This window comes from Poecile atricapillus, chromosome W, assembly GCF_030490865.1.
Source record: "Poecile atricapillus isolate bPoeAtr1 chromosome W, bPoeAtr1.hap1, whole genome shotgun sequence".
Taxonomy (NCBI): domain Eukaryota; kingdom Metazoa; phylum Chordata; class Aves; order Passeriformes; family Paridae; genus Poecile; species Poecile atricapillus.
Window position 1 is genome coordinate 12,610,126 of NC_081288.1, and position 24,227 is coordinate 12,634,352.

A 24,227-nucleotide genomic window follows, 5' to 3' on the forward strand; every position below is an offset into this window, starting at 1 on the left:
CAAATGCCAAAGAAAACCTTGTTTCTGAATTTCATGGGAGTGCTGCTGAAAGACATATTTTTGTTTTCCTCATAGGAAAGAGAAACAGTGTACAGGTATTCAAGTCCATATACATCTTTGTGATGGCTGCTGTTGTAAACAGCTCACCTCATTCCATCTACAGCAGCTTTTCATCCAGCAATTCTACTTGCCAGGCAGACTTTGAGTCTCTAGGGGTACCTCTGAAACAGGAATGGCAGGCTTTTCTAAGACTGTATTTTCTCTGCCTTCAGCTCACTGATCTTCCATATATCAGTTTGGGGTAACTCTTTCTTTTGAAGTTGTCACACAGAGCCTTGGCTCACACAATGCACCTATCCACAATCCTCTCTTTCAAAAATAATTTTTTAAAAACATATCTAACTTTCAAACTTCTTGCATCATCATGAGGAACTGGACATGCACAAGAAATTTCTGGACAGCATTTTCTTTTAAAAGTTTCTGTGAAACTCTGTGCAATACATAAGGGAATCTAGCATATATTTTTAGATATACTAAAAAGATAAAAGAACTGCTATCTAAATTAAGCGTATAGGGCATTTATTTCATTTTGTATAGCAGACAGAATCTTACAAATCACTCAAAAAAGAGTATTTCTATCATACATGCCTCTAAATTTTCTGCAAGATTAAAACAAACACACTTTCATATTTATCTTTGATTTCACCTTGTCAGTAGTCATAGAGTTCCATTAGTACTATCTCTATACAACAGATTTAAATAGATTTAAACAGGCTGAATAATAAAAAAATATCCAAGAGTATATTAAAATTATATTTGTATGTACCAAGGGAAAAAAACCTATGTAAGCATCTTTAAATCATCATCATAATTTCTGTACATCTCAGCTATCTTCTTTGGAAGCCTCAAAGTAGAACTGAGAGATGTGATGCTACCGTCACTATCTTAAAGTATGGTCATTTTATCATTTTAAAGGATACCTACTGAATACAGTCCTAGAGAGCACGGGGGGGTTATCATGCAATTGAAGGGTAGCACATGTTAATACACTTTGCTAAACCAAGATTATTATTAGCCAGTCCTGGTATCTAAAACCATTGGTGAGTTTTCTCCATGGACTCTGGTATATTTCTCTAACCAGTAATATAATTTAATATAATATAAGTTACAGAATGCTTTCTGTTTAGTTCTACCCTCTAGGTGGAACATTAAACTTGAGTAATTATAAGGCTTCCATATTTTATTGACCTGCAGAACGGGAATTACTCATATTGTTCCATTCTTATATAATGGGAACAAATCTCCTAGTATGATAAATGCTTCATAATAAATGTCAATACAATGCAAGGGCAAAAAGCCAGTACTTGTACATGAAAATCTAATAGTTGAGCCTGTGTTTTTTTCCATTTTGTGATCACCTTTTCCCTATTTTAGTTATCAGGCAAAAGGACCATCCAGTAACTGGAATTCAATACCAACCAGCCCTAAAGAGGAAAGTTCATGCTTTTGAAATATATTCCTCCAACAAAGGACTTGAGAGAGGAGATATATCAGTAAAAATAGGTATGTAGATGGAAGATAACCATAACCTGGAAAGGAGTGAAAGCCCAGGGAGTGGTGAGAAAGCTGGGGGGAATAGTGATGAGGAAAATCTCTGAAACCTTCCATGCAAAAGCAGCACAAAGGGGTCTATCTCAAGTGTCTGAACACAAACACTTGTAGCTTGGGAACCAACCAGTAGGGACTGAAGTCCATGCACAGGTACAGTGCTGCAATTTCACTGGGACTCCAGAGATGCAGGGAGATTGCACTCCTTCTGTTGCATGTGCTATGGAAGGTTCCAGAATATTTAAGCATGACAGCCCAGAAAGGTGAGGATGGCCTGCACTCTATGCAAAATCATTCCTGAATGCATGGAGCTTTGCATTGAAATAGGTGACAAGTCAATCTAGAGCTTATTTGTAATGATTAGAAGCCAGACCTATGAGCATTACATTGTGGTAGGGATCTTCTGCAGACTGCTTGATCTGTTTGATCAAGAAGAGATGGTGGATGAAACCTTTGGGCAGCTGAAGGAAGCTTTGCTCTTGCCTATCCTGGTCACTCATGAGAGACTTTAACTTCTGCCTGCCAGAAAATATGGCTGGGCATGAACAATCCAAGAGATTTCTAAAGTATGTTGAAGACAATTTCTTGGTCCAGCTGAGTGACAAGTGGTCTAGAGAATGTGTTCTTCAACAGGTGAAGGAATGTGAACTTGAGTGAATGTCAGCTTGAATGGCTTTGGTTACTGCAGCCACGAAAATGAGAAAATGGAAAATTCAAAATCTGGACAGAATAAAATTGGACAAACTATAGAAGAAAAAACCCTGAACTTGTTAGCAGATTTTGGCTAATTTAGAGACCTCTTTAACAGGATCTCACAGTAGACAGCCCTGGAGGACAAAGGGGCCAAGGAGAACTGGTTAATCTTCAAGGACAAGCTACTCCATTACTTTTTAGCCTCAGTTTTTACAACTAAGGCTTGTCTGAAGGCTTCCCAGGTGTCTGGCTGGAGCCTGTGAGCAGTCTGTGAGAGTGAAACAATACCCATTGTAGAAGGAATTAATGTCAGGGAGCACCTGAGGAAATGGGATGAGACAGGATGCATCCAAGAGGAAGAAAGCTGTCTCTTGTCATTGAGAGGACTCGCTCATTTTTAAAGGTCATGACAGTCAGAGGAGATTCCTAATGACTGGATGATAGGAAATGTCACATCCATTCTCAGGAAATGGAAGAAGATCCAAGAAACTACAGGCCAGCCAGCTCCACTTGAGTCCCTGGGAAGGTTATATAGCAAATCCTCCGTGAAGCCCTGTCCAAGCACACAAAGGATGAAAAAATGTCAGCGAACAGCCAGCATGAGTCTATCAAGGGCAAAGTATTCCTCACTAATTTGATAGTTTTCTATTATGAAATTACTAGATCTATTGATATGGGGAGAAAAGCAGCCCTTGCATCACCAACTTGACTATCCTGAAGCATTTTTGTTTGAAATTCTCAAGGGTATTTTACCTATGGTAATTTTCAAAAGCCTGTGTGTAAATATTGGTGAATCTGGGCTAGAACATTGGATGTACACTTCACTAAGAAATGACTACAAATGATATAAAATTATTTTTTTATATACTTAACACTAGAATTAGCCTATAAATTGATGATTATATTAAGAAACATAATTTCTGGATGAAATACCAATGTTATTCTTAGATTGATTTATTATAAGAAAAATTTGCATAAAACATTTCCTTTCCTAAGGAATTATTAATTAAAGCAAAGATTGTTCTTCCATCAAGGAAGAGTAATGAAAAAACATAAAAGAAAATTAATGGAAGCAAGATAAAATTAAAATGTTAAACTGAGAAAAAAATGGACAAATACAAAATAATGATTGCATTCTTAAGCACCTTTCAAATTAAAGCTCTTAAAAATATCAAGAAATTTAGTGAGGTGTTTTTAGAACTCAAGTGGCTACTGAAGGAATAAAGGAAGTTGTAAACAATATAGGATTAAAATATATTGTTGTTGACAACTCCAAGCTTATAATAACAACAAAACCCTCCTCCTAGACTGGTGAAGGTTTGAAGCCTGTTTATCAAAATTAATTGAGACTGAATATATCATTTTTCCCTAGTACTGCAGAAAACCAATGAGAACTTCACTGATTATCTCTGAATCCTACTAAACTCCATTTTCAAAGTACTTAAGAACACAAGTCTCTAGTTTTCATCAGGAAGATTTGTCACCCAAATAGTCACAGCACTTGAAAAAATCTATCTTCTTGGTATAAATTAGAATTTGTAGAAAGAGTTTGTTGCCCTTATATTTACTCCCTGGCATTTACAGATATTTAAGTCTTGAAAATTTTTAAATTCACCTTAAAGACCCAGAACCAAACCCAAAACAAAAACCAAAACAACAACAAAAATAAGCCAAAAAACTATCATATGAAAGGTGAACAGTTCAAATTCTCAGTGTATGACATAAATATAAGAATTCCTCATGCAGGTTCAATGTATTTGGGCCAATATCCTGAACCATGGTCACAGCAGATTACTGAGATGAAAGCACAAAACCTCAAAAATTGAGGTAAACAGCCCTGAGAAGATGGCTTGAAAACAAACCCACCCTTAAGTGCAAACTAAACCTGTGAGTCTGGTGGGCACTGGATGGCTTTCCCTGGTCTGGCTGTGTATGTGTTCCAGTTGTTCAGCACACAGGAAGCTGGAAAAGACCAGCTTCTTTTCCTAGATTGAGTTCATCTTCCAAGATTAACTTAAATACAAAAAGGTCCTGCCTGATGCTGTTTTCCTGAACCCATGAGAATCTCCTAACAAGGAGATTCTCACAAGATCAGTGAGAAATTGGTCCATATAGTTTCCCACATTTAATCATAATGAAAATCAGTAGACCACAGTCAGTAAAATCTAACAAACAAACAAAAAGGGATAGAACATTAAATCTTCAAAGTATTTGTGAAGAACTTCCTAGTTTGATGATCCAGTACATGACTGCATATTATATACAATCTTCCATGAAAATGCCCATTTCATCTGTTCTAATGTTTCACTTTTCTTCCAACACAGGGATCCCACGTACCCCAGCTGTGCCTCCTTAGATCTGTACAACACCGATTCAGACTATCCAAAAATTTCAACTGTTCCAGCTGTAAAAGAAAATAACTGGGGCCAGCTGAATGTCAGGATGCAAGTAGTTACTATTATATTACTACTTCTTCTTTGTAATGCATCTGACTGTAGGAGGACAAGGAATAGGAGTTTGAGAAACAATGGAAGGGAAAACATCTTAAGGAGAGCATCTAGCACTGTTAAGCGCAATGCCCAAGGCTTAACATGTGATATTTACACTTATCTTCATGAGAAATACTTAGATTGTCAGGAAAGAAAATTGGTTTTTGTGGCACCTGATTGGCCAGAGGATATAAAGCACATGCTGCTAGCAAGAAACAGGATTCGTAAATTAAAGAATAATATGTTTTCCAAGTACAAAGTACTGAAAAGTCTGGATTTACAACAGAATGACATATCAAAAATTGAGAGTGAGGCTTTTTATGGTTTGGATAAACTTACCACACTCTTACTTCAGCATAACCAAATTAAGATTTTATCTGAGGAGATTTTTATTTATACACCCAGTCTAAACTACCTGCGTCTCTATGACAATCCCTGGCATTGCAGCTGTGAACTAGAAACTCTTGTTACAATGCTACAGGTTCCAACAAACAGGAATTTGGGAAATTATGCCAAATGTGTGCACCCAATAGAACTGAAAAATCAAAAGCTAAAGCAGATAAAAGCTGATGAGCTATGTAGTGAAAAGGACAGGCAGGATCCCAAAAACATAAAACGGGAGAAGCCTGAACCTGTCAAACCAGAATTTGATTCCTCTTTGTGCCACATGTATGTGTTTCCCGTGACAACTCTGAACTGCAAAAGAAAAGGTTTGTATCTATTGTTATAAATGAATTAATGATTTTAATGTTATATTTATTTAATCCTTACTATGTTTATTCATACATTGTTTAGCACAAATGAACTTGGTACTAGTACTTGCTTTAAACTGAAATATAACTGAAATTTTTAACTGAAATTTAAACTGAAATTGTTGTTTTTCTCTTGTAACTACAGCAGTAAGTAGGAATTCTGCATTTTACCTCTGCTCTGCAGCCCAAATTCCACAGGTATTCCTTAGTGCTGTAATGTAAGAATCTAACAGAAAACAACAGGAATAAAACTAAGTATATTAGTTTAGTTACCAGTCTGACTGTACAACTGTAAACATACTAATCTGTCAAATTACAGCTGTGCTGAAACTGTTGAACTGATACAGGATAGCACAGTGTGTCTTTTTTTCCGTCCATTGTACAAACACAAAGATAGCAATAACTTTGACAAAAGTGAGCTGTGAAGCAGGACTAGACCAGCCAGCTGTGTTTTCAATGCCCAGAGGAACCTGATTGCAAAGAAAAGGCTTTGCATCCTCACATTTGCTGCACAAGATTTCTTCTACTAAAGGAACAAATGGTATGTTTTTGTTCATGAAGAAATATCTCCTCTGTGTTCTTCCTCCCAGCACCCAGCAAACAATTCAAAGTTGAAGGGACTTCAAGAAACGTTTTTCAGATACTTGGATCCATTCCATCTCTAAATCTTTCTCAGGCCCCTAAGAGCCACAGTTAAGCCTTAAGGGTAAACCAGATGGGGTATATATCAACACAAAAATGCACATTATTTGTCCTTTATATTTCCCATATTTTATCCCATGACAAAACAAAGCAAACAATTCAGAGGAAAATCATTCTTCAATTAGAAGGATTGCTTGAAGCAGTTGACATTGTGAGACCTTTTTCACCATTTTAGCAGAACTTAGCTTGCATGTTTTGTTCAGCTGAACTACTATTTGCTTTAAGAGTAACTTGATTTTATGTAAAAACATCAGTGTGCCCTTACTCTTGTACCCTTATGCCAGAGAAAAGCTCAGAAAAAGCAAAGAATTCAGTATTAGGAGATAATATCTAAATATCAATTATTTCAGTCATGGTTTATTTACTATATATGTCACAAAAATGGTCTGTGTTCCTTACTTTTTTTCATGCTGTTAATTTCTTTCTTGTCCCTCTGTCTCAATTTTCTCTTTCTTTTACCATGCAGTTACTACATATTTTTATTAATGATTTATTTTTCTTTTATTATGTTTTTAATATTCACCTATCTTACCTTTCCTTGTAGATAGGATCTTATTATAGATTATGATCTTAATTATCCTTCATAGGATCTTAATTATATCACTATTACTAGTCAGTAAACTGTTATTGAACAAAACCTAGGCATAAATAATAATCCTGATATAAGCAAAGACTGACTTTATAGTTCTCCCCACTTAGTGGTATCAAAGAGATGAGCTGCATACATAAATATACTCATAAACTTCTGGAAAAAAAAAATTACTTTTTTTCCTAAGTTTATAGAATCATTCAATGTGGTCTGATCTGCATGGGAGTTTCAAAGGAGTTTGTGGTATTTGAAGACATAATTTTTTTTTCTTTAATATTAATAATGGAGGAATAAAATTAGTTCAACTGCTACAAGAGTGTACTAGAGGCCACAGGGACTCCCTCTTTCAGGTGAAGAACTAAATACATCAATCCAGAACTTCCTGCATTACTAGCATGGACACACTGACTATGTTTCAATACTTTTTTGGAAGTACTAGATGTACTGTGCATATGCTTGACAGATGGATGCAGCTATTCCATGCATATTTGGTATTCCCAAACACGGTAATCTTTGATGAAAGCATTGTACTTACTGTCTCTGTATATGAATATTGTCCAGCAGATGCACAATTTCACTGGAATTTTAATCAGAAATAGGAAAATAATGCACACAGAATCCAGGGAAAACACAAACATTTCTCTAAATCTGCATGTACAAGAATTCAGAATAGAAAAAAAAAAGCGCATCAGTTGTCAAACCAGTAAGATGACATGAAAATCTGCAATCCATTATTCCTTTACAGTGGAGGGAATGGAATGACAAGCACTCACTCTACCACTACTATGTCTAAAGAGGTATGACAACAGGTCAGGAACTTTCAGTTAATGTCAGAAAGCCCATGAAAGAAACATCTTAAAAATACATTTCTCTATCTTCATGTTCTCTTTTTTTTTTTTTGGTAATTCATTTATATCTCATCAGACCAATGATATATCAGACCTTGTGGTACTCCAGAATGAAATACTCTATGCCCTTGATTCTGTTTTACAAACAAACATACAAACAAAACCAAAACCAAAACATAACAAAAGGCCAAAAAAAAAATAAGGAAGCCAAAGCATTTTGTCTGCATTGCTGCAAAACACTTATATTTTCAAGGACGGTTGAAAAAAACCTGCTTTCTAGTACTGCCAAACTCTTCAAGTCTCTAAATTCAAGCATTATTTGCATTCATTTGGGGATAAATAGGCCCTGAAACTTTGACATCTGCAGAAGCAGGAAGCAATCCAACCACAGCAAGCTGGAGTAGTTATAATATTTATGTATTTATAATACCAAAGCTCTGCTCATAATCAGATATAAGGCAGGAAGACTCTGTATGTTGCTTTAGTCTCAAAAATACCCAATTCATTAGACATCTCCAGAAATTCAGAATTACAGTGACCACACAGATTCTAATACAGGTCCAGAAACTACTTGCTCTCATTCAAAGACGGTCAAATAAGAGACACTGCTCATTTTCTTGTTATGACAGTGTGGGATTAGAACACTCTGAGCAAAAATAATAATCCTGGAGATTAGGTTTGTTAACATTACCCTAAGAGGGTTCAAACCACAGTCTGCACTCCTCAAGCATGGGCTCTTACTACTGGGGTACTTCTGGAGCTCTTTTGCAAGGAACACTGTAAGGATACAGACACTGATGACTGAGAGGTCCTTGGCTGCTTTGGAAATGCCAATGGTAGAAGTAGGACAGAGAAGCAGACAGAATGACACACTGCTGCCTGGGTGCATTTTTTATATAGTTACTCTGGTTTCTTTAAGCAATCAGCCTTTCACATACATTTTTTAATATTAATATAGTATCTTCACTAGAGAGGATAAAAGGGAAAGAAAACAAGAAACAATGTTAGACTGACAATACTCTGTCTGGCATGCAACTGTGATACCTAAGCAGTAAGAGTAATCTAAAACTGATACAAGTTATATCTTTTTCATTTTTTAAGATTTAAAGAAAGTTCCAGGTAACATACCTCCAGATATAGCTAAACTTGATTTGTCCAACAACAAAATTAGACAGCTACGAGCCAAGGAGTTTGAAGATGTCAGTGAACTGAAGATATTAAACCTAAACAGTAATGGAATAACATACATTGATCCTGGTAAGAATAATTTTAAATATTTATTTAAACTGATTTCTCTTTCATTAAATACTGTCTTTATCAGATACAAACTGATATCTGGTGGGAGGAAAGAAGGATTTAAAAATCTAGAAGCTGGTGCAAATTTTATATTTTGTACCTTTCAGTTCAAAGGTTTGCACTAAAATATATTCATCATGAAAATCAAGAGCAAGACATATTTCAGTTGCCCTTTCTTAATACTAAACTGACCAAGTGCAAAAAGTAATTCTGGAACCTGAAGGCTAACCGTTTTCAAATAAGTAGTTGAATGATTTTTTAAATATCTCTGCCACATCTAAGAAAACATGTTATATAAGGAGGCTACTTTTCAATTATATTCTATGGTAAAATAACAGACAAACCTAAAGGATTTAAACTCTTTCTGGTTAAAAATCCCTACATATAATTGCTTTTAAGTTATATTTTATTAGGACTCAAGTGCTCTTATTGGCAATTTGCTTATAGCTTATGTGCATTTGGATTTAATTACAAAAGCAGACATAAAATGGGTGAGAGAAATAGTGAGAAAATTTATCAAGCAAAAAGGGCCTTATCTAGTACCTTATATACTGGCAATTAAACAGCATCAGAAAGTGGTAATATCAGTAAAATGGTACTTAGGAGGTTTAACATTACACAGTTGATTTATTTAAATTAAAACTTCTGCTATTAAATGAAACAGTATCCTTGCAAAAAGTATGATCTGCTCTCTGAAATGTAATTCACAAGCATTATTATGAAGCTCCATGTTTACTCCATTCCAGATCTTAAAACATTAATTTGAAGGTTCTATACATGCACACAAATACTTATATATTGTAAAATATATATAATATATATATATAAGTATTATATAATACTTATAAACCTCTGGCCCCGCACATTGTCTAATAATAAGTTTCCATATACCTACTTCTGTATCATGACAATCACAGTAGGATTCAATGAGCAAATCAGGCATTCATCCACCTCCACTATCTCTATTCTACACGCAGGCAGACTCATTAGGTGTTTTAAAGCTCTACCAGCAGTGCAACTCCCCTAGTATTTCTCACTTCTGAAGGCATGTGCCATATTTTAAAGTTCAGTGTTTGAGAAATGCTTTTGTAGCCTTAAACCAAAAGAACCCCCAAACCCACCAGTAACTGTAAAATTATAAAAATGTTTTTCCCGTTCTAGATATGCATATTTTTCCTGTCACAGATATGAATGGTTTTTTCCAAAGTTAATTTTATAAGGTACTAATAACTATTTTTCTATTTTTTAGCTGCTTTTTCAGGCCTCAATAACTTAGAGGAGCTGGATCTATCAAACAACAGCTTGCAGAATTTTGAATATGGAGTACTGGAAGATCTTTACTTTCTGAAAATACTGTGGCTGAGAGACAATCCTTGGAGATGCGATTACAACATACATTATCTTTTCTACTGGCTGAAGCATCACTACAATGTTCACTACAATGGCCTAGAATGCAAAATGCCTGAGGAATACAAAGGATGGTCTGTTGGAAAATATGTTCGAAGTTATTATGAGGAATGCCCAAAAGACAAGCTTCCCATTTATCCAGAAACTTTTGATCTGGACAAAGATGATGAGGAATGGGAACGACACAAAGAGCAAACAGTTCAGACAGTAAAGAAGCATGGTGTAATTGTCACCGTAATAGGCTAATAAGGGAACTCTTTCCCTTAGTAGATTTAGATATTTGATACTTTGAGAAAGGAAAACATGCTGTTTACATTTGTTCTAAATATTCTGTTGGTTTATAGGACTATCTGCCTACAAAGATGTCTGTTTATTGCAGATACTAACTACAGAATGACATTAGTTGGACAGCATCCTTCATCTAGCAGTTGTTTTTGACAATTTGTTCTGGACACTCCTGTGAAATATTTTGGCAAATGTTTGAAACTATACAGTAAAAATCGAGAGACACAAATGTATACAATGTGGTGGGGAGGAGCTGTCTTATGTATGAACACAGTTTATGTGTTCACACAGAAATAGCTGCAGGATTGTGATCAAGACACATTTTTCTTGAATGTATTGATGGTTTTTTGTATCTATCAGTTTCCTGAAATATTCCCAGAAAACATTTCTAAGATTTTTATATTGACTTCCTGTTGTTTTATTGCAGACTAAAAAAACAAACTTAAGACTAACCTTAAATACAATTCTAGACAAAGAGAAATGGCAGTTGTTATACTAATTAGGATTTAAACACAGAAGGTGGGTTCCACTTGCTGATTTACCAGTGTTCCTCCTCCATCTTGAATGAATAACTCAGCCTCTGCCTCTTCCATACCTGAGCTGCCTTAAAAGAATTATTAGTCAAGACATGGTTGATTTCCAAGATCCAGCTCCACATGCTCATAACTGCCTTGTTTGTTTTTTGAGGTAGGCAGAGATGAAATCTTTCTAGGAAGAATTTTATGTTGTTGTATCAGTTTGACACAGATTACATGCCATCACTTCTAGGTGACGAGGATCTCATGAAGGATGCTGTAGTCTGCATCCACCACATCAGTGCCCACCTGAACTGAAGGTAAGTATTCTTTTGGGAGCTCAGAAGTGTGGGACATTCTCTAAATTCACTCTTCTCTCAGCTCATTACTAAAATGCATGTTACAGCACCTCCTTGTCAAGCAACTATCTATGTGAATATGCATTGATTAAAACCTGTGATGATTCTAATACTGCAGTAATAGCAGTATAAATGCCTCAGCTAAATAGATTATATCTCTAAAAATAAAATTTCTTGCTACATAATATACTTAGATCACTAAGAAATGTGTAAGTGCAGAGTAGAAATTCAGGGCCAAACTTTATATTTCTCTTGACTATCATGGAAGTTATGGGAGACTCCAGGGAGAAAGTTTCCTCCTTTAAAGATCTGGAGAAAATTATGGTGTTTGTGCATTCCCTGGTGCTTTAATCATGAGTCCCAAAGGTCGTGCATTTTGTTTTACAAAACAAAGCACTCAGTGCTTTACTGCTAACATGAAAAAAAAGAACATAAAGGAAAAAATCAGGAGATGTTAAGGGTGGTGGGAATACCAAAGAATCTCAAAGCAAACACATTCCATTATTATTTGCATTCTTCCATGTCCTCTATTATTCAGATATGAATACATTTAATAGTGCTTTGCTGACAAACTGGATATTTACCCATTTCTTCTACAACATCCTTCAAAAACTTTATAGCAAAAATAAAACAGTATCTGACTCATCCCTATTCCTGGAAATATCTTAAACATTATCATAACTATTAAAGGTTAATCCTGATAAGATGGAACAGAGAGGAAAATCCCATTTGCCAGTAACATTCACTAAATAGGGTATGTTCTAGAAACTTTAAAGTGCAGAAAGAAAAAAAAGTCTGCCACAAATAGTAGCAAGTATTAAGTGATGTTGTCCTCCTTCTCTCAAATTCTTGAATTAATTCTTAATTATTTCAATACAGAACCACTGGGAATGATTGAAAAGGACAGGTGATGAAAGCACAGCAGAACATCTGTTATTAGCAGCACAGCCAATGGTGAAAATCTGAGTAGGAAAAAATGCATTTATAGACCATGCTATGTTAATTTCTGCAAAGAGTCAGTGCTGGGAAAAATACTAGCTTGAAGCAGGCAAAGTCTGTGTAGAAAAGACAATCCTTTATCCAAGGAGATTGTAAAACAAAATCTGTGTGAGAGGTCTCTGATCTGTCTGGTCAGCAAAAAATATCAGTTGAAAAAACAGTGGGATAAGACTGAGGACCACAAACAGTGGCCTAATTGCTCTTGTTTGGAGGCCCTGGGGATTCCCAAACAAACCATGAATGTACCTCTTAGGACCAAGGCTAAAACCTGTGATAAGTAGGATGATTTTCAGTAGAAGACAGAGTTAAGGGAGGGGTGTGATCATTCAGGGTTTCAAACAGTGACAAAAGAAAGTGCTGTACCTGCTGAAGGTTGAAGGGGGATAATGAGCTGAACATCCTGCCTGCATCTGACAGCACATGATGTTTGGCCACAGCTATTAAATGAAATCTGTAAGTGAGGGAGGGACATACTAACAAGGAACATGGTTCAACAACTATCTCCAAATAAAGGTTTCCATGTGACCTTGTGAAGTCAGTGTGAGCACAGAAGCTCTATGAAAGAAACACTTGTGCAATAAAATCTAATTAAATTCGGTACTTTAGAGCAGTACTGATTAGACATCTGCAATCAGCAAATGAAAAGAGTTCTAGCAATGAAAAATGGTCTGAAGTTTTGAATGCTGGAATTGTCTTGGATACTGTTTTCCTTAGATGGTCTTTGAAGTGTTCAAGGAATAGCTGGAAATTCTATTATTTTAACTACAATGCACTATAATTTTATTCCTTACTGCTTAAAATTATTGAATATTTCATTTTTTTCAATGATACTATAGAATTGTTTCAAAACAGACACAGAAATTTATGTTGCAGTTTAGTTTCCTGTAATTAAAAAAAAAAGGGTGTGTGTGCCTGGGGGAAACTCCTTGAAAAACTAGCTGAAATACATCAGGATTTTGTGTATGTTGGCATTTGCAGACATTCTCACTGAGGATGTGGCAGAATAGACAACAATAATGGCAGTAATTGTAACTACAAATAATGTAAGAACAAAACAGAAATAGGAGGTTGGGACAGGAATAATATAGGTTAGCCTGATCTCCTGATAGTGACTAGTAGCAAATTCTTTGAGAAAAGACTGTATGAACAGAAAAAGCATACAAGAGTTATGAAGGTAGTGCAGAAGGAGGCAGCAGAAGAAAAAAGACAATAATATATATGAAAAAAACACATGGGGAAAAAGACTAAGAATTGATAAAAACTTCAGCATTACAGGGTTCATTGCTATTTCTCTGAGCTTCTCAAAAATGAACTGTAAAATAAAAGCTCCATCAAACACCACAGCCACAAAACACAATTTAATGTTGACACCTCTATGTTTCTGTACCATTTAATCAGAAAGCTCCCAGAAGAGCTTCCATATCTAAAAAAAAATCACGAGCCTTCCTCTTCTTTTATAAGCTCTTTAAGTCTCTTCTTTCAGTAACTTCTCTCTTGATTTCCCTTCCTTCTCTGTCCATAGCCAGGAAATAATTGCATGGTACAATTGCATGAAGACAGTTGCCTTGTCTTCCTAATATGCAGTGCATGTCCTAGGAGTGCTGCCTCTTAAGGGATGAAATACAGTGCTCTACAGAGGTAGCGCCCCTCTCTCTACACAGCTACATGGAACACAGAAAATATTGTTTTGTGCCATGTTCTCCATGACAGAATACAGGAAAAATGGAAATGTCTGTCAATACTGGAAATAAAACACTTCAAAAGGTTCTGAGGAAGTTTTAGCTCCTGCACTATGAATACTAATGGCAGCAGTTAAAGGCAGTCCCCAATCACACATGGACGACAAATGATTCTCCAAGATCACTGAGTAGGTGGAGGAATACCACAAACAGCTGAGCCATAACCCACGCATCCCATACACTCATATTCTCTGGCACAACAGCACACTGATTTACCAAAGACATTCTGAGCTGGAATCATATTAAGATTCACATGCAGATATTAGACAAAGACTATTATTTCATGAATGCACCACATGCCGAAGTTAGAGTAGACAAACCAAATTTCTTAAAATTGCAGATTATTAATTTATCAAGAAAACCCCACAAGCATGCTTAGTCAGATGAACAGACCTAACCCACAGTTAATATAGTTGTTTTTTTAACATTAACAATAAAAGCATGTTGCCAAAATCTATGTAATCTTGAATTTATTTGGAAAGATGAGGTCAGAACTGTAGCTCAGATAAGTTTGAATGGAAAGGTTCATCACATCTGTACCCTATAATTGAACAGACAGTTCAGCTCAGTTTGTTAGCTGAAAACATGTCAAAGGAAAGAATCTAAATATGATTTTCAGTCTCTAAAAGAGGATGGATAGTTTTGCAGCAACATTAAACCATCCACAAGAACTTCAAAAGAATAGCACAAATAGGCTATATGATAAATATAGTCAGTGAGTTTCAGCATAAAAACATGTGTAGTTCATCTAAATATCAATAGGAGACTGTTTTAAATGTGTTTCATGCCTAAAAAGAACTATAGTGTATCTTCAAAGCTGGAAGAAATAGCTTTATAAATCAATGTTTTCTAAAAGCCCCTGTAGAGAGTCATATATGACTCATCACAACCAGTTTAAAATAGCACTCAGTACATGTAAATAGACATAATGTTTGATTTTGAGCCTACAGAAAACATTAATTATCAACAAAAATTGGAAATGCAAGGTTGTAGGTACAAGAATTGAATTCAGTGTCTTTGATATGTAAGATAAATGAAAATGGATGGCAATCAACATATGGATACTCCAAATGATATAATCAACACTAGATACAAGTCAGTTAAGTGATGGAAAAGGCTGTTTGTATAGAAGATGCAATTCTATCACAACTGTTCTTTACTTTTTTTCAGTCCTAAACACAAGAATCATTATGATGATTTTAGTTTTGTACCCAAATACACAATGAAAAAATCATAGAAGGATTTAACATTTTTAAGTATAACACCCATAAAGGAGGTGATGTAGCTGTGTGTGATTTATTTTGGCTTGCTTATTTTATTAGCTCCCAAAATTCATTATGATACTGGATTAAATTCTGTCACTAAACAATTTGCATGCTGGTATCACTGGGAATGTTATTTTACCCTATGATATAAAAGCCAAAACCATCACCAAAATACTTTTTATTCTTAGACAGTTGTTCTTTTTCATCACCAATCTAGAGAGTAAGTTGTTCTCACATGTCATAATTACACAGTCATTTTCTAAAACAAATCACTCTAATTGCTATAGGCTGCATCAGCAATTTCAATCATGTATTCTCAAATTAAATAATAAATGCATTATAGTCTCAAAACATAAAAAAGAATCACACTTTTTAATTTTGAAAATAATAACATTTTCCTTTTCTTTTTATACATTTGAATTCAATTAAATTGTAGGCTAGAAAAGAGTCAATCAGTAACATTCTCCTGCTTCAGAAATACTGTGCCAGGAATCAAAAATGTTTTTTGGGATCTTGCCTAGTTGTAGCAGAGGGGGTTTTTCTCATGAAAACACTTCCAAGATGTTTTCAGACTTATCATGATAAAATAGATGAGTAAAAGTTGGGATGAAGGTGATTCCTAATGAATCAAGTACATTTTCACACTAGAACTAAACCTCTCACACTGATCATAAAGACTTTTAGTTTTCCTGCCCGCTTTTCTGCTTAGTGGAGAATACAACCATATTGAGAAAAATATTACTGACCTGAAACTATTGCAAAATGCCATCACAAAGGGAATTAACCTCCAAACCCTCAGTCACATGTACTTACATGCATAGAATCAGGAAGAATTAAGATGCTTTTATACATCTAGAAGTAGAATCAAGTACTGATTATTTGTGAACGCCACATTAATATCTAGGACCATAGTTGGGTTTTGGGGTTTTTAAGGTTTGGTTGTTGTTGTTGTTGTTGTTCTTTAGTTTGGGTTTTTTTTTGTCAGTGAGCCTCTTGTTAGAGGCCAGTAACTAACAGTATAGCCCAGCAGTCAGTATTGAGGAGAGTCCTGTTTAACATCTTCATTTATGACCAGGACAATGAGACAGAGTGTACTCTCAGCAAGTGTGCAGATGACACTGACCTGGGAGCAGTGTCTGATAGACCAGAGGGTCATGCTGCCATCCAGAGGGACCTTGAGAGGCTGGAGAAAGAGGCTGACAGGAACCCCACGAAGCTCAAGAAGTGTAAAAACTGGCATCTGGGGAGGGACAACTCAATGCACCAGAACATGTTGGGGGCAGCCCAGCTTGAAAACAGGCTGTCAGAAAAGAACCTGGAGGTCCTGCTGAACACCAGGTTGAACCCGAGCCTGTGATGTGCCCTTACCACAAAGAAGATGGGTAGTATCCTGGGCTGCATTAGGAGTGTTGCCAAGAGATCCAGAGGTGATTTTTCCCTTCAGCACTAGTGATGCCACACCTGGAGTACTGTGTCCAGTTCTGGTCTTCCCAGTACATGAGAGACATGGGCACACTGGAGAGGGTCCAACAATGGGCAAAAAATGGCTAAGGAATTCGAGCATATTCCCTATTAGTAAACACAAGACCTGTGACTGTTCATTTGGAGAAGACTCAGGGGGCTCCTAGCAAGAAAGCATTTAATGATACTTTAAAGCTAGGCCAGTGAAAAGAAGAGCAACCTCAAAGATTCAAACATAACACACATGGATGTCACTTCTGCATAATATTTTCTACATGTTTACATACTAAAATGTCGCATATCCATAACCATTTGCATTTCTGAATTGCATCATCACATATATATGCAATAGATATGAAATATCTGATATACAACACTTAAAATATGCAATTCTGAGTATGAAGAAGAAACTAGAAAGGAACACTGTTAATAGCATCCCTCATCACTTTTCCTAAAGTGACTTTTATATAAGCAAAATTTTATACTAGTAATGTAATTACTTTTATAACTGCACAATAATACACTAATGGCAACAGTTTAAACTTGATATGGCAATTGGCTGATAGCAGAAATACAGAAACACTTTCTAATTTTATCCTGTATCCTATCACTGAAGAGAAATTTTTCTTACACATTTCCAAAGACCTTTGCATTTAAGATATGCAAGTTAATAGTAAGATATCAGTGTGAAAACACAGCAAAGATGCCACTGTCATTTATAGAAACATATTTCCATATTAGCTACACAACTTTCCATAGACTATAATTTCATTAGCTAGAAATGGAAAATTCAGTAGAAAAATTACTGATGTGTCTAATATCTAAAAATATTAATGTGTCTTTTTTCACTAGCATTTAATTGCTTAGGTAATACATTCAGGCAATTTGCCTGCTCCTCAAAGTATGCTGCTGTTCAACAAGCTGTCTCTATTCACTTCATATAAACTTCTTCCAGGATTTCTGGCTTTATGTTCTTACCACAGAAATTTTGGAACTTGCTGTAGCCACTCTCATTTTAAAGATATTTAGCTGGTTCAGAATGCAGTCGTGTGGGGGACAGTGAGCCAACCAACAGTATAGCCTGGAGGGAAGAAGCTATCTAGGATACAGTTAGCCACTCTCCTCAGGGAAGAAACTTTAACTGCCCACCCCTGCAGGTGGAGTGAGGCACAGACACCTGTCCAGCATGCTTTTCAGTCTCATGTTAATTCTATGTTTCTTATTGGTTGTTCCCTTTTGACCCACCCTGACCTGCAGGGCATAAAAGGTCAGTTTCTCTGTAAACTCCTTGGCATCCGTTCACAGATTTCTTGGGGGAAAGAGCTGGATTAAAAGCCTCCAAGAGATCAGATAAAAAGCCCTGTCTCTTACTCCTGTGTTGCTCTGACAAGATGAATTCATCCACAACAGCCTTGCTAAAGGCTAAGAGCAGAAATCACTATTGCAGTTGTGAGATGTGGGGGCATCCCACCACCACCCAGCGAAGCAATACTGTTGGGGTTTACAAAGATTTTTTAAGGCATAGAAATGTATAGGCCCTTTTCAATAGCAAATTTTTCTTGTGCATCTCTTCAAAGACCTGCATCCATGATAAATATAGTTGGATCCATCATGGGCTTCTCTAACCAAAAGTCTGTTTAATTTGGCCATGTAGATAATTTCCTGAACTTCAAAATTCCCCCTAATTTAAAACTCAGTATCAAGACCGCAACAGCCACCTTTAAAACACAGCAATAATTTTCTGCCAATAACTCAACATCAGGGTACTGACCTTTTTTAGGAAACTGTAATTTACAAAGCAAATGGTTTCCAGCTGGCCCTGAGGACAGTTCTTGTCCAGCCATAAGTAAAAACTCCTATAATTTTTTGGAACAGGAGCAGAATAGAAAGCTTTAATAAATGATAGTGTGCTAATAAGTATATTTACTAAATACCCCATAATTTTGAAATGATCCATCACCAAACATCATCTACAATGCCAGAGACAACAAATGCCACTAATCATAAGTTCCAGAACTTTGAAAAGTCCAGGCATGCTTTTTTTATCCACAGTTTGTGAATGCCCAAAGCAAACACATATTTGGCCTGGAAGAGACAACACCCAGTAACAATCTCCTGTTGAAGGAGACTGTATCTATATTCTGGATGCACCTAAAAGAGAACATGAGGATTCACAGAAGGAGAAAGGAAGAGAGAAAGGGCTCTGCCCTTTTGCAGCAAATGGTCAGGCACTCAGCTAGAGCAAACCTCTGCTCTGTCTTCTAAACAGAAGAGCTCTTTATGCATTTCCCATACTGAATAAAACAGTGACAGCTCAAGAAAAAGAAACCAGGTGACAACCATACCGATTTGTAATTTTCTCTGGATCAAGGGAGCTGCAATCTTTTGAAAACAAAATGGAAGCATTTCAGTAGGCTTCCTGCTTTTCTGCAATATTTTTTGTTCCCTCTCCACCTCATACAAAAATAAAGCCATTATTTTGTAGCTTGTCTCAAAGTCCACAGCCCCAGCTCCCAGCACATGTCCTATGGCATGTGGAATTATACCAGAAATGTGTGTTTAGGTGACTTAGTTTACCCAAAATGTCCACAAAAGTGTGCACAATATAAATGTACACAATTAAAGAATGACTGTTACATGCATTCTAACCTAATCATGGAAGTCAAACCAATCAGTGCAACTGCTACTAAGAATGGACAGAATTTGAGATTACTATTCCCTGAGAATACCCTGATACATTCCAGAAACAGGGTATCTTGACCCAATCTAGTCAAACTAAAATTTTAAGTATTTTAAGATACCAGTTTGTCTTCTGAGTTTCTTAGTTTGATTTTCACTTCATCCTCACCTCTCATCATGCATTCCATCTAATCAAAGCTTAGACTCCAAGTCTGTGATCCCTCCCTTTTTAACCCTATCACTGCACACTTTACCTCCCAGAAAACTATTCCAACTCTTTCCACCCTGTACTTCTGACACACCCTCCATTTCCCTAACACCTCCCAGCCAACATGATTCTAAGTGGTATTTTAATAAACCTGTCTGAATTTCTACAAAACCAAAACTGTGTAAGACCAAGGGCAAAAATATCACTGTAGAAGAAAATAGCAATGGGCCTCATAAAATACTGGGATTTATCTCACATATTGCTCTTACTCTTACAAAAATCTACGAGAGAATTTGACTACAACAAGTTTGTATTTGTATATATGTACTGTATAAATCAAGCATTTCACTTTTGGACTGATCTGAATACCAATAGAATAGTTAGCAAAAGAGGAAACAGCTGAAATGTAATTGCTATGAATTCAGGACAGATGTACTTACAGAAGACAAAACTGAGTACAGTTATACAGAGATAATCAAGAGAAAAATCCGGTCACACTGCATGCCAACTTACTGACTCAGTTGTTTAGTGAGTGGATCCAAACTTTAAGGATTTATTACTCACATCCAATTGAAAACTTCAACCAGAAAATTATAGAGAATATTAAATCAAGAAATATCACATTATTTTCTAAGATTCCAGTATAGACAAAACGAAATCCTTATTTTTTTTATCTCATGCTGTGCTGTCTTCATTTAAAAAGGGTGAAAGAACACACAGAGAACAGAAAAAATGATAAATACCTCACTTAATGATGCAGTGCTTGAAGGCCACATCCCTGGTTCATATAGGTAAGTGTGCTGCGGACATTTAGTTAAAACCCTTAACATTACCTCAGTTTTGATTACCACAAAATAAAGGGTTAATATATCAACTGAACAAAGAGGAGCATTAAGTGGAGGCTATATTCATTAAATATTGTGTAGACAAAAAAAAAAAAAAAATCACAAACAAACGAAAACCCCAACCCCTCCAAACCCATAGATATAAAAATAAAATATGTTCAATGTTTTTAGAGATATTGTCTTACTGTTTTTGCAATATCATATGCCATCAATATTTGAAAAAAAAAAAAAGCAATATTATCATGTAATTTGCAGTCTACATAGTAGATGCTGTACCATTAGCATATTTTAAAACTCCAAGTGCAATATTATAAACCCCATAGCGCACACACACACACAGAGAATAATTCAGTATATATCATAAGAAAGTATCTAATCCCTTTGCCATTATTTCTCTGAGCTTTTCTTCTAAAAATGTAAGTGGATCTTCTGGATGAGCAATAAATACACCACAAAGTAGCACCTGCAAAAATAAACTGCAAATTAATTCCTTGTATTTGCAACAAAGTAGCATCCAGTTATGAAGCTGTTAAAATAAACAACAGTTTACCAGAATCTTTTAAAGTACCCCAAAATAGAGGCATTTCTTTTCATCATTTGCCTTTCATTCAATTTTTAAAGGTAATATTGCATGTATCAGCATAATTCTATTGCTAGTTTTCTAAGTACTGAATTTAGGATAGTAAAATAAGTGGCATTTCTCTAGCAATTCCTACTAAGAATTTAATTGCTTTTAATGTTATTTTATATAAGTTTAGATAATTTTATTTGCTTAATAAAAACCAGAATCTAAAACAAGTTTAATACTGTGAAGTAAAGAGTATGTTGAATGGGAGGCTGGGCAAAAATTGATCCTGTAACCAATATTGGAAACAAAATGCAGCTTAAAAGTATGTGCTTTTCAGAATTGTTTTATCATAAAATTTTACATTATCATTTAGTAACAATGCACAATAATCAATGAACAATTTTTTCTCATTTGTCCTTCAGCTAAAGAACATGGATAATTTACTTTCGGACTTTGAGCTTAGATACAGCAAGAACTAGCAAGGTATATTAAAGTATACAGGCAAATTGCAGTTATTTAAATGAATATTTATTGGAAACTATAAACAAATAGTTCTTCTGCCTGGTAAAAATGTCAAAACATGGCATGCAATACTACCTTCTTTTCAAGACACGGCCCCTTACTGTTATTAAACTAATGTGGAGCTTGTGATTGAATTCTTATCAGGAAGCGTGATGGGAGGACAAATAAAAGGAGGAAGGCTCTAAATCAAACCCATGCTGTGGACAAAGAGCAAATGTAATGCATGGCATAGAGACAAGAAAGGCACCCTCTCAAGTTGCCCCTCGCCCTGTAGAGACAGAGAGCAGGGCAGGCAGGTAGAGAGAACAGTTTGACAGGCCTTCCATGTTCTAATCAGTACACTGTGCAGAAACAGAATCAGACAATAATGTAAATTGGAAGGGATCTCTGAAGGTAGTTGAAGAGAAGTTGTTGGGATGCCCCATTATTGGAAGTATTCAAAGTCAGGCTGGACAGTGTTTTGAGCAAGGTGATCAAGTGAAAGAAAGGTGTCCCTACTCATGGTGGGGTGGTTGCACTAAATATTCTTTGAAGGCTCCTTTCAACCCAAACTGTTCTGTGTTTCTGGGAATCCAAGTCAAGACCAATATGAAAAGGTGAAGACAAAATTAAAGGCCATTGTCTTCAGTTTAGATGTCTGAATATTTATAAAACTAGTCAACACACCAATTCCAACCTTAGCATCTTTCTAATCCTCTTAACAGAAATGTAATTTGCAAGGTGTGGCTGACCACTGACTATGTTAAAAATATATAAATGTCTTACTTATCATTGTAATTCATGGCATGCAATACTTTAAATAATAAATAGCTAAATGGTTTTTTTCACAAATTCTCCTGTGGACAAATTCCCAAAGCCGTTCCCAACATTGGTAAGCTACTCCCTCTGCTGGATAATATGTATGTGACTGCCATATTTTATTTCAATAATTGTTTGCCTCCCCCCACCACCCTTTTTCAAAGAAACAGACAACTTCACCTTTGGGTGTTCTGAAACACAAGAAATCCAATCTATCCAGTGATCTACTGGAATTCAATGCCTCTGTTTAACATTTGAGAATATTCATTAAATAAGGAAGGAATTGTAATAGCTCGTCTTGCAATCCTCATTCAAGTACTCTTCAGCAATGCTTGGACTAGGTGTAAAACTGGAAACAATTGTGTCAATTATGTGAAGCAAGTAAGTCTGTACAGGTCTGGCTATTTCTATTAGACTTCAAGTCTCTCAGAAGTCTCTCAGCAATCTGAAAGAGTCCATCACTAATGTTTTCACACATTCTACTTAATATCACTTTAGACATTTACCCTTAATGGCAAAATTAATTTGGGTCCCAGGGCAGAAAAATGTTAGGCCAGCTCTTCATCCATATTTAATTCTAACATTGTAAAACTGCAGCTACTAACTACAGTGAAGCTGTCACACACAGTTTGCAGGATTACAGTTTGTCTGACTTTTAATGAATACTGTTTAAAAGTAAATCTGGATGAGAATAGACAGAAATCAGACAGGACGGAAATTCTCAGATGCAGCAGGGAATCCTAAATTATTTGGACAAGATTACTTGAACTTTAACTTGTTTGGACCACGTCCAAACCACAGCCTCATCATAAAAAGACTTGAGCAAATGGCCATTTTAGAACTCTGTATCCTTAACTTTGAGACTATGTGTATAAATGTTCAAAGGTCTCATCTTAGCTTTGATGTTTCTTAATAAAAGGACCAGTATTATCTCATTTATCTTCACACCAAGCATACCGTAATCACCGCGGGTGATTCCTTCCTGTAAAACAGAAACTGCATAAAGAAATTAAAATATAACAAAATTAAATAAGAAACATATCCTAGATATCAGCAAGCAACAACCTCTAATAAACAAGAAAAACAGGGATAAAAATATCTTAGGGTAATTTTTAACTGGGTCTTTTAAAAAGAGTCTTCCTTTAATCTTATGCTTCAGTCTTTCATTTTTAGCTCATTAACTTAATGTCACTGCTTCTATAATGCTGTTATAGCTATGTTGCTAAAACTTCTGGTTGGAAATGTAGATATGAGCTATTTTTTAAGTGCTGAATAAAGAAATACACCTCATGTTGATACATCTTATGTTTTGTTTTTCTCTGCTTAGAAAACAAAGAATGATCTAGAGACAGACCCCCAGAAGTGCTTAGTCTACATGGCAGCACTGCTCTGTAATTATTGTAATTGGCTCAAGATTTCTTTATTAGTATTTCCATGGAAATCCTGGCTGTAATAGCTGATTGCAAATGGAGTCTATTTTGGCAGCTTAAATATATCAGAATATTTCTTAAACTTGCATTTGGACATTGTACCTTTTTTTGTTTGAAGGAAACTGAAAAACAGCTGCTGCAGATTTGGGAACAAGCAGAGGTGAGCATGA

At 35.7% G+C, this 24,227-nt stretch overlaps 1 protein-coding gene and 1 pseudogene across 1 annotated transcript; one reads left to right on the forward strand and one right to left on the reverse strand.

Moving 5' to 3' along the window:
• The window catches only part of LOC131591573 (F-box and leucine-rich repeat protein 13-like), a 60,739-nt pseudogene that overhangs the window by 35,565 nt on the left and 947 nt on the right, over window positions 1–24,227 (reverse strand).
• LOC131591722 (leucine-rich repeat-containing protein 17-like) lies at window positions 4,744–10,865 on the forward strand. The gene is made up of 3 exons (XM_058862706.1): window positions 4,744–5,500; window positions 8,783–8,938; window positions 10,227–10,865. The coding sequence occupies exons 1-3, from the start codon at window positions 4,744–4,746 to the stop codon at window positions 10,628–10,630; spliced, it is 1,317 nt and encodes a 438-aa protein (XP_058718689.1). The 3' UTR covers window positions 10,631–10,865.

Bases quoted from the DNA above. Each gene is read 5' to 3' on its own strand.
- LOC131591722 (XM_058862706.1), top strand. From the start codon at position 4,744: ATGCAAGTAGTTACTATTATATTACTACTTCTTCTTTGTAATGCATCT. The intron at 5,501-8,782 runs GTTTGTATCTAT...TCATTTTTTAAG, and splicing joins TCTGAACTGCAAAAGAAAAG to ATTTAAAGAAAGTTCCAGGT. The intron at 8,939-10,226 runs GTAAGAATAATT...TCTATTTTTTAG, and splicing joins AATAACATACATTGATCCTG to CTGCTTTTTCAGGCCTCAAT.